The 12,105-nt window shown below is 32.7% G+C and overlaps 1 protein-coding gene across 1 annotated transcript; it reads left to right on the top strand.

The window, feature by feature from the left end:
- The first annotated feature begins 208 nt into the window (after positions 1–208).
- LOC132637907 (jasmonate-induced oxygenase 2-like) lies at positions 209–6,105 on the top strand. The gene is made up of 3 exons (XM_060354925.1): positions 209–822; positions 3,070–3,403; positions 5,685–6,105. The coding sequence occupies exons 1-3, from the start codon at positions 317–319 to the stop codon at positions 5,940–5,942; spliced, it is 1,098 nt and encodes a 365-aa protein (XP_060210908.1). The 5' UTR covers positions 209–316; the 3' UTR covers positions 5,943–6,105.
- Positions 6,106–12,105: the final 6,000 nt, after the last annotated feature.

Below are 12,105 nucleotides of genomic sequence, written 5' to 3'. Positions count from 1 at the left end.
TCTAAAACAAGTCATAGATATTTGTGTGAATTTAAATCATTTCATTAAAGGTAAAAGGGGAAGTTTCACGTTAAATGATTTCTAAACATAAAAATATATCATTCTTTTTAAGACAAACTAAAAAAAAGTGTGCTACTATTTTTTGTGTAGCACGGACTTTCATCATCTAGTGTATATATATATATATGTATATATATATATATATAATATAAGCTAGGGTCTTTCTTACTTGCACTTTTGTTTCATCATCGTACTCCCCATATTGGAATAGTCAGAAATCTTGAAATAAACAGTAAAGTGAATAAGCAGCAACATTATGAAATCTCCACAAGATTGGCCAGAACCTATAGTCCGTGTCCAATCTTTATCTGATAGTGGCATCTCTACAATTCCCAACAAATATGTCAAGCCGCCAATAGAGAGACCATCGTTGAGTAATTCCTTCAACAACGATATTAACATCCCCACCATTGATTTTCTGGGACTTTTTACTAGTGATGGAAACAATTATGCAAATAAATCCATTATTTATGAACAAATTTCAGAGGCTTGTAGAAACTGGGGATTCTTTCAGGTTGTGAATCATGGTGTTCCTCCAGAGCTAATGGATGAAGCACGAGAAGTTTGGAGGGAATTCTTTCACCATCCCATGGATGTTAAGCAAACATATGCTAATACGCCTAAGACTTATGAGGGCTATGGGAGCCGTCTTGGAGTTGAGAAAGGTGCCATTCTTGATTGGAGTGATTATTATTTTCTTCACTATCTTCCTTGTTCTTTGAAGGTCCATAACAAGTGGCCTGCCTTCCCGCTTTCCCTCAGGTACGTACAAGTTACAACTAATTATATACACTGACACTGTAATGATTTTAATGAATATTGGCTGGCAAGTGTATGTTAGTTACCGTTTAGATAGGTTACCAATTGATGTTTATTGTTTGATATTTACATGTAGTTATCTTATAAGACTTACTTCATAATTTTATTACTATATATAAGGGAGAATCTCAAGTTTTTGTAGTCATCACACTATTCTTTGAGCAATGAAGTTACTACATGTGGTGGTTGCTTTTTGTTTACATATTTTCATTTTTCTAATGACCATTTTCACTTGGGACTTTGTAATTGGACTAGATTGACACCAAATATAGTAACTTTTTGTGGATATCTTCTTGTTCCTTATTGGATTACTCCTTTCGTTTCTTTTCACTTGTTCCTTATATTAAAAATATTTTTTTTATTTATCTATTTTAGCAAATCACGAAAGATTTATTAATTTCTTCCTATACTACTCTTATCATTAAGTAACTACATAACTATTATTACTTCGGTCTCAAATTATCTGTCGGGGTTACTAAAAATAGTTATCTCAAATTATTTATCGTTTTAGAATTTCAAGGCACAATTAATTATTTTTCCTCATTTTACACTTAGTAGAATTTTGTCATTAATAAAGATGACACATTAATAGATAAACATTCAATGGAGAGAGATTATAACTTAGACATAGCTAAGGGTAAAGTAGTCAAATACCCCCCCCCCCCTACTTATAATTTCTTAAGGGGCTTGTAAAGCAAAAAAAAGACAGATAATTTGAGACAGAGGGAGTATATAACTTAGACATAACTAAGGGTAAAGTAGTTAAATACCTCTCCTAATTATAATTTCTTAAGGGTCTTGTACAACAAAAAAGCGACAGATAATTTGAAAGGGAGGGAGTAGTAGTCAAACTTAATTACCTCAACTTATCTGAATAACTGAGGTAGAAAAATTGAACAACTGATAGCTGACGTGTGTTTTGTTAAATAGTTGGTGATAGTTCAGGTAGGAAACTCGCACACCTGATAGTTCATGTAGAAAGCTCACAAAAAAAGTGATAGTTCAGGTGTATTTTTTTTTACCATTATATCTAATTATTATACATTTCGATAAAATTCATGTAAAGTTGGAGTCACAATTTCATTTCCAATTAGAACATTTATTAGGTCCTACTAATTAGTACCCCCAATTATTCTCTTTGGGTGTGTTGGTATGAAGGAAATATTTTTCACGAAAATTATTGTTTTAAAAATATTTTTCAGGAAAACAAGTGTGTTGCTTACTTAATTTCTTATCTTCGGTATGTAAGCAAAAATATTATGCTAAAATTATTTGTCTATAGCCTAGACAAGTACAATGGGAGGTGGGGTTGGGGTTGGGGATGTGGGGTGGTGGTTGGTGCGGATGGGAACTACAATGGTGGGAGTGAACATAAGTTGTATTGGAAGGACGTCGGGAGGGAACAATGAATGTGAAAACCAATTGTGGAACTCGATTTTCCTATTTCTACTAGCGAAGTCATTTTCTTCATTTTAAGGAACTTATTTTGCTAGAGAAAATGTTTTTAAAAAATTCAGACCAACCAAACATGAAAAATTGAAAAACATTTTTTGAAAAATATTTCCCTTCATACCGAACAAACCCTTTATTTATTTAAACCTCCAATGTTTTGCTTCTTTAGTGAATATTGAATCTTGTGTCCTTTTGTATTTGCTAATTGTCCTTCCAAACGTCCTTCATCATAAATAATTTATTCTTTAAAATTATTCAATTATGTGACTAATTTTTTTTGATAATTATGAAGACTTACCAACAAAACATGATTAACGTGTTGCTAGATTAAATTAATTATGCAATAAAAAATATGACATAAATTGGAGTATTTTTAAATGTAATTTACTACGTTCGTAGCATGAGTTTGGGTCCGGACTTAGCACGGCCACATGCAACTAGTATCAATGTATAGACCCTAAACTCCTTTTTTAATACCTCACACCATCATAGAAGCTTATGACGTTGTTTTTTCTCGATTTGAATAGCGTAACTACATTTTTTACTATAGTATGATATATAATCGTTTTTTGAATAATGAAGTTGTACTCTAGTATTGTTCCATTGCAATACTTTTTTCTCGCCCTTTTTTGTTTCATTTTGCTTTGTGAGGGAGATGGGCTAGCTAGCTGGTTATTTGCTGGCATTATAAGATATGGTTGTTAGACTTTGATGGAAATTAAGACATAACAAATGCAGGAAAGTGATTGAAGAATATTCAAAACAAGTGGTGAAGTTTTGTGGGCGTTTAATGAAGATATTATCATCAAATCTTGGATTAAAAGAGGATGTTTTGCAAAATGCATTTGGAGGAGACAGAGATATAGGAGCATGTCTAAGGGTGAACTTTTATCCAAAATGTCCACAGCCAGACTTGACCTTAGGCCTTTCACCACATTCTGATCCTGGTGGTATGACCATTCTCCTCCCTGATCAGCACGTTGCTGGCCTTCAGGTCCGGCGAGACGGCCATTGGATCACTGTAAAGCCAGCTTCACATGCTTTCATTGTCAATATAGGTGATCAGATTCAGGTGAATACATATTACTCCCTCCGTCTCAAAATGTTTGTCTCTTTCCTTTTTTGGTAACATACTCTGTAATTTCAAGAGTCCACATGACAGTGTTTAATGCCACAAGACTAAACAATGTTTTGGTACATTATACACATCTTTAATTTAAGATCACAAGATTCAAAATCTTCTCTACTTTCTTAAACGTCGTGTCAAAAAAATCCTGACAAACATCTTGAAACGGAGGGAGTATCTTACTTCTCGTCTTTCTCTGTTTTTGTTTAGTAGTAGGTATAGTTTGTTCATCTTTAAATGTGTTTTAGTACGATGGCAAATATTTTTCTGGAAAATATATTTTGTGTTCAATTAAAATATTAACAAATCAAATACTAGGAGTGGTATTTTATGAAAGTTTCTTAATAGGAGTAGTAAAGATTAATATAATGTCTAAGTGTTAATTAGATTAAATAATATAAAGTTAAAGTTAAAAGTTAACAAAATTATATGTAAACTGACTTCTACCTATAAGTGATTGGTAGTCACTTTATCCCCCTTAATTTAATGAAAAACGTGAGAAAATTATAACTTCTCATACAAAATATCTTTTCTAAAAATGACTCCTCATAGAAAAAAAAATCTTTTCTAAAAATGGCTTCTAGCTATTATACTACCAAACACAACTTGATGTTTATTTTTTGTTTAGTAGTAGCAGTAGTAGTTCGTATTTGTAAATTATCTTTAAAGAGAGTGTTTGGCTGGAAATTGACCAAAAATAGTCACATGGGAGGGAGTGAAAACAGCGTCCCCGCGTCCGCTTTGCTTTGTTTAAACACAACGAAAGTTTAAGAAGCAAAATTATAAAGAATTATACGTCAATTTGGTTTTCTATAGACTATCAAGTTTTTGCCCAGTACATACATTATTCTGCATATAGAAATGTTTTGGAAAATTATAACTTCTATAAAGTTAGAATTAGCAAGTTACCACCTTCTAAAGAAAAGGGCTTTAGCACATGCAACACTATACCAAAACCAAATTGACTTACAATCTCTAATCATTCCTTTATAATGACATAAATGTTTTCACAATTTTACTTAAATTTTTCAGAGAAATATTGTGACTTTGACACGTATACTTTTCTAAAGACTCTTGATTTACGCATATTGTTTGAGAATATCTCTGAAAACAATTAACACCGTAGTTGTTACAACCTGTTCAGTACTACTACTATCATCAATAGTTTAATACCAATGTTCCAAAAAGGCGAACGTGTAATAAAACATGTGGTATTTAATGGTATGTTTGGTACGATGGAAATTGGCTTTCGGGAAGATATTTTTCATGAGGTAGTCATCTTCTTGTGTTTGGTATAATGAAGTCATTTTCCATGAAAATTATTATTCATCAAAAGGAGAAGAATGGCTTCCCTAACTTATGAACGGAAGTTATTTTTTATATTACTTGCTTCAACTAACATTTAGACATTATTATTAATTTTTAGTTCTCAAAATTTTCTCCAATTTATTAATATTATTATCTTTAATATATAATTTAAAAAAAAAATACTTTTCACACACCAATCAAATGTCAGAAAAATATTTTTTTAAAAAAGTATTTTTCGTAGAAAATAACTTCCTCCGTCGTACCAAACACACCCCAATCTTTTTCATTTGGCAAAATGAAATGAAATGTATCAACCTAATATCTCTTTACTACATTTGTCCTTTTAATCACTCATTTCGCAGACCCCATATTTGGTAAATATAAACACCTTATCCTATTACATGAACCTCACATCTGAAGATAAAGTACGAAATGAAATGTTACGTTGGACCAACCTACCAAAATTGTACCTGAATTTCAAATCAAAAGTTACAACCCAGTATCGTTCTTGCTTTTCATTTTCTCTCTCTCTCTCTCTCTTTTTTTTTTCCCGATTGCGATGGTATCTCACATTCTCACCTATTGAATATTCTATAACAAAAAAATTGTATATTTCAGATGACTGAGATGCTTTTATTTTCTTATTTCATTTTGAAAATGATAGAATCAATGTTTTCTATCATACTGTTTTATTTTGTAAATTGCTTTTTAGGGGTAAGGGTACTTCAAATTAAATATTGGATGCCTCAAATGACTGAGATCTAATTACTTCAATTTATTATTAGTCGATTTTCCAAAATATAGCCTTTGATCATTGAAAGAAGAACAAGTGCGTTACCGCGTAAGACTTGAAGATTGAAAATTGCATAATTAGTACATTGAACTCAACAATTAATTAACTTGTCTGTTATTTATGTAGGTATTAAGCAATGCCATATACAAGAGTGTTGAGCATAGAGTGATCGTGAATTCAGCGGAAGAGCGTGTTTCCCTTGCATTTTTCTACAATCCTAAAAGTGATTTGCTGATAGAACCGGTAAAGGAGCTGGTTACCAAGCAAAATCCTCCATTGTATCCACCAAGGACCTTTGATGAGTATAGACTCTACATGAGGACTAAAGGACCTCAGGGAAAATCTCAGTTAGGAGAATCAGACAAATCCCAAGATGAAAAATAAATTAATGTCTTTTTTCTTTTAAAAACATATGATAATAGTACCATCAGGTTAGCTCGCATGAATTTCGATTATTTTACTGAATTCTTGCTATCAAAGGTTAGGTAGATAAAGATAAATCACCTACCATTTTTGTCCTAGTTAATAAATGAACCTTAATCTCCGATGATTTTTTCCCTATGACCCATGCTTATATCTGCAGGGCTGGCTTTGGTTCAAAATTTTGTCCAGTTCAATTTGATTTGGGTTTGACTGGGTCACCTAGACTCTATATATGAATAGAAGATCATCCACACACACACACACACACACATATATATATATATATATATATATATATATATATATATGCCCCATTTATAATTATATTAAAATCATTTTTTTTCACTGCAAATTTAATTTTACAAGTGACACGAAAAATATGACTTGTTTTCTTTTATTTTGTATTTTGCTACAAAACTAAAAGTGATGGTGGAACCATTTTACTCAATATAATAAAATGAGCATTTAAATCTTGCACGCTGAAGTGTAAAAGAATTTCTACACTGTTATATCACCTGAAAGATAAGTAAAGGTTATCGCGTGCCCACAATAAATAAATTAAAACAAGGTAGGTAACTCTATAAAACAGATTGACATACAGTAAAAAATAAATAAATTATACAGTGCGTATATATAATTGGAATAACTGAGTTTAACTAATTTTTCGAGGAGTTTCACAAACCATTTTTGGAAAGAAAGAGGAAGAATATTGGCAGGTCTCTCTTTTTGACTTTTGAAATTTGTGAGTGCCTTTCAACTACTTTTCCACCTTTAAGTTTATTTTAAATTGATACTAAGAGCCTGTTTGGATGGACTTATGCCTATAAGCTGTTTGCAGCTTATAAGTTAAAAAAAATAAGTTAGGGTAGTCTAACTTATTTTTTTTGGCTTATAAGCTGCTTTCAGCTTATAAGCTGCTTTAGATAAGCCAAGTCAAATGGACTCAATTATTTTTTTGAGCTTATTTTAAGCACAAAATGACTTTAAGCTGGCCAGCCAAACACTCAAAAAAACTGAAAACAACTTATAAGCAACTTATAAGCCAATCCAAACGGGCTCTAAACATGTTTTGCATGGGATAAAGCTTATGTAACAACGAGTTATCCAATTGATTAGTAATATCAAAATCACTCGTTTGAATTATTCATCCAGTTTTATCTTTGATGAACCAAAAGTAAGGTGAAATACTCTTTAACACATCGATATATGTAATCCTGGAGGCTGGAGTTTCGTGAAAAGCTTTTGAACGCAAGACATCAATATATACTAAAACTAGTTACATTGCATTCCATCTATATACAATAAATAATATACATATGATTAAACTTAATTTCACTTGTATTTATAGAGATTTTTTTCGTGAAAACAATTTGTAGTTAACTTAAGATCTACTCATATATTTGCCTTTGAATATCCTCATACTCCTCCGTCCCATATTACTTGTCTATTTTTTCTTTTACACGCCTTTTAAGAACTCATAAATAAAAGTGTATTTTTATTACATTACCCTTATTTCTCTCCAATTAATTGACCTCTAATCAATAGTGATTGCTTCAAAAAACAATTAATGTTAAGAGCAAAGTAGGAAAAACTTAATTAATTTTATATTGATTTGGTAAATGGATCAAGTATTTTGGGACAAATATTTATAGTAATGTGGACAACTAATATCGGACAGAGGGAGTAACTTATGTTTGTATCTATGTTTTGAATTCGCCGCCTCTTTTTTACTCCCTCCGTCTCAAAATATTTGTCGTCCTTTCTAAACATACTTGTCTCAAAATATTTGTCGTTTTATTTAATCAAAATAAAATTAAGTAGCTTTTTCTTATTTTACCCTTATATTAATTAACAATATTTAAGAGGTTCTCATCATTGATAGAGTAAACATTTATTGAGGAGAGATTACATGATGAAATATGTTAAGGGTAAAATAGTCAAAATACTATCCATATAAATGCTTTCTTAATGGGCGTGTAAATGAAAAATGCGATAAATATTTTGAGATGGAGGGAGTATCATTTTTTTTTTTTTGGTTTCAAACACCTCTTCATGATCTATCAAATCAAACCACTTGAAATAATAAATAATACTAGCTCAATATGTCATGAAATTTATATAGTTACCTGTAATAATTACGATAATTTGGATGGTGCAATTAATGGTGGAGATCATGCTTAGAAAATTCTTAATGCACAAATCATTTGCTACCTTCATCAGACTATATTCAATTATCATGGAAGTAATTCTAGCGTAGACTTTCAAAATTTAGTATTCATCCAACAATAATTGAAATGACACAAAGCATCATATGGTGGTTAGTTTCTATTCAAGAAGAAAAAGTGAGTACAGTGGTGCTACAACTCTTTCCATCAACAACAATTTTTAAATGCCCTCGCTAGTTGTTTGAAGGCACTAAGAAAATCTGCCTTTGTTTTAATGAGTTTGAGTTAATTTAATACACTTATAGTGTAATAAATATTTACATGTGATCATATCATTTAGGTAATTGAAAGTAATTTTATTTGATAACAATTAATTAGTTGCCTAGAATAAAGAGTAAGTACTCCCTCCATCCACTTTTACTTATCTACTTTACTAAAAATAAATATTCTCTTTATTTGTCCACTTTCGCATACTAAGCAAAAGACAATTTTTGTGCTTGTTTTACCCTTAATATTAACTACCCTTAATTTTTGTATTTTCTCTTGAGCCGAGGGTCTTTCGGAAATAGCCTCCCTATCTTCCGAGATAGGGGTAAGGTCTGCGTACACTTTACCCTCCCCAGACCCCACATTGTAGGATTTCACTGGGTATGTTGTTGTTGTTGTTGTTGTATTAACTACTCATTCCCCAAATCATTATCCAAGTCTATTAAGACTATATACCAATTAATATGAGTATTATAGTAAATTATACACTTCATTTATTATTTTTTAAAGGGAGTGCAAATTAAATCCATTCTGGACAAGTACTAAAACTCTAAAAGTGAATTGAGGGTGTAACATGTTATACTCCCTCCGATTAAAAAGAGTGTTCACTTATCAAATCAAGAAAGAATCAATCTTATTTTTTCAGATTTGCCCCTATTAAGTGTTATGTGATCAAGTCCCAATACCTATTTAATTAGGGTAGTTTAGTTAAATTACCTTTTTTTTTTCTAAGAGCTAGTATTTTCTTAAGGGGTGTGCAAATGGCTAAGTGAACTCTCGGAGGGAGTAACAAATTCAATTACGCTGAATTTCTACACTTTATACGACATAAATCCCTCTTCTCTATGGGTAACTTTTTCTTGATTGATATCACTGGCAATGGCCACACGTAGAAATCAATCAAAGATTACCACAATTATGCATTTGTGGATCCGATCATTTCTGTTAGGAATTATTTTCAAGGAGTCGTAGGTAAAGACTACAACTTACAAGTCGCCAATTTTAATTCAAAATTAAGCTAAGATAAATAGCTCAGGGAAGTCTAATGAGTCTCATGCTATCTAAGCTTTCTTTAGTACCACTTGGATGTGAATATTTGTTCCACCATGACCCTGTTTCAGGATTAACATGCATCCTTCTTGTCGACATGATAAAGAAATACTTATATGTAATCGACCATGGAAGTCAGAGGAAGAGTGTTCATTTCACATTTGACAACCAATTATAAAAGATGTAAAAGCAATAAAGTATTCAAATACAAGTTATTATACATTCCGTCTAAAATAATGTGCGTGTCTATATATATATACTAAAGAGGTAGAAGGATTTTGCAAAAGGCTATTGTTTGTGTATTACATTGATCATCTTTAACTACATAAGGATGAGCAGAGTTTGCTCAATAACATTGTCACACCGCATCGAGGGGTATGACGGGCTCCGACCCATAGGCCGTGACCACCTAACTTAATAGTTACTTTGAGCATCATATACCCTAATTCAAAGAACACCTGCACGCAGAAAAGGCCCAACATAGAAATATCCAATAATCCAACATATATATTCATATGCGAACCGACAAGGTCGCTACGACATCACGAGTATCACAAAGCCGGCTAGGCTATCAGAAAAGTATCAAGAGCTTAAAATAAGGCCGACAAGGCCATACATAATATTTACATACCCCACTATGTCTATGAGCCTCTAAGAGTGTACATAAGAACATGTATTACACTAGCAGAAAAGTACCAAAAGATAGCAAGTCCAGAGTAGTGGCACTTGCTGACACCGCTGAAGCTGAGAGTCCTACTGCGGTTGCTCTCCAATAACTCTGTCAGGGCCTGCAGCACGAAATACGGCGTCCCGTGCAAGGGGACGTCAGTACGGATAAAAATACTGAGTATGTAAGGCGGGATGCAATAGCATGAGTAAGGTGGAAGTACAAAGAAAATAAAAGTAACCTGTCATCAGAGAACGTGCGTTATGGAATGCATGCATATTCCAGAATCATATGTAAATGAGGACACACATATATATATATGTTAATATTATAATTGTTAGTGTTGCGGAACGTGCAACTCGATCCATAAAGTTAGTGTTGTGGAGCGTACAACCCGATCCATAAATATAGTATATTGTAGTATATTGCTGCGGAAGGTGCAGCCCGATCCATATGTGTTAGGGCCGAGGAACGCATGGCCCGATCTATAATAATCATATGTTAGTGCCGAGGAACGTACGACCCGATCCATAATCATCATATGTATAAATGCATAATATAACTAGCATGCATGAGAGCCCATTAGAAGCCATTACTCAGTTGGAGTGACATAAGGTCGGTAACCTCCGAATAAATTATGAAAATTCGTATCGAATCCAAAAAAGTAACTTAATGACGATAAACATGATAACATACCAAGAATCATCAAATAACTAAGACATTAAGATTTAAGCTACATGACACAAGAATGCAGTGATTCATTATGGAACGTTCGTGTCCATGCTCTAGTTGGATTCGTGCCAAGGGAAGGGAGAGAAATGAACACCTTACATACCTTATTCGTCAAGCCACCACTTAAGGGATCCTTTATTCCAATGTTCGCCCTTCACTTGAACCTATATGGCAAGAAGTACATCTTTAATCATACTTTCATCATACTTTCCATTAACTCACTCGTACTAGTTATCAAATACTAGTTTGGGTCACAAAAATTTGGACAGCATCTCCCCTATATTATCTACTTCCTTCAAATACCAAAACAACTCCCAAACAATACCAACAACATCAACAATAATATTATCAAGATACTACGAGATAAATATGTACAATTACATCCAAACTATCTTCAAATCTCAATCCATACTCCAACAACGCCAACACAACAATCTATAACCCTTATTCTCGTAATTATTCCTAAATCAATATTAAGAAAGAGAGATTCATACCTTATCCTTGCTAGAATAAGAGGATCTTCAATATTTACTTTGTTTCCAAGCCAACTCCAACACAAAACGAAACTATAATCGCGACTACACACTGTTCGGACCTCGATTAATACTCTGTAACTTGAAATTTACTCAAAATTCTCATTTTTATGTGATATATGAGCTCTCATATGCTTGCTGAACTTTCTAGAGCTTTTTAGGGAATTATTATGGAGAAAAATGGGGGTTTTAACCCTTATATAGTGGGTTGAACTCGGTGGCACTGTAGCAATATAGCAGCGTAGGACACTGTGCGTCCGCGCAGTGCAGTCCCATGCTCTACCCGCCTAACTTGTAATGTCCATAATTCTCTACTCCGAGATCGTATCGACGAGCGGTTTGTTGCGTTGGAAACTACACTTCCTAAACTTCAATTTAGGCTCTTGTTTTGCTTCAAAACTCCTCATTTACTAAAAGATATTCTTCCTCCAAGTTGGGCCAAAATTACCCCTCATATTTTCTTCAAAGTTCCAACAAATTTAATTTCCTTGATTCACTTGCCCTTCAATCCTTCCATAGCTTATTATATGAACTTAAACCCTCATAATCATAAGATTGACGCATATAATCTCATATATTCTTGAAGGTAACTCCAGCGTCTATACTTAAAACAATCAACACTCAATAATCTCAACGTACAAAACTACGGGGTGTAACATTAACATAAAGGAAACTAAATCAAAGAATCAGAAGATTATATAAAATAAGGG

This window comes from Lycium barbarum, chromosome 1, assembly GCF_019175385.1.
Source record: "Lycium barbarum isolate Lr01 chromosome 1, ASM1917538v2, whole genome shotgun sequence".
In the NCBI taxonomy this organism is placed as follows: domain Eukaryota; kingdom Viridiplantae; phylum Streptophyta; class Magnoliopsida; order Solanales; family Solanaceae; genus Lycium; species Lycium barbarum.
Note: the sequence above shows the minus strand (reverse complement) of the source record. Positions and strands in the feature narration are given on the sequence as shown.

Excerpts from the sequence above, each read along its gene's own strand:
- LOC132637907 (XM_060354925.1), top strand. The coding sequence starts at position 317 with ATGAAATCTCCACAAGATTGGCCAGAACCTATAGTCCGTGTCCAATCT. Across the intron at positions 823-3,069 it reads GCCTTCCCGCTTTCCCTCAG|GAAAGTGATTGAAGAATATT; the intron begins GTACGTACAAGT and ends TAACAAATGCAG. Across the intron at positions 3,404-5,684 it reads ATATAGGTGATCAGATTCAG|GTATTAAGCAATGCCATATA; the intron begins GTGAATACATAT and ends TTATTTATGTAG.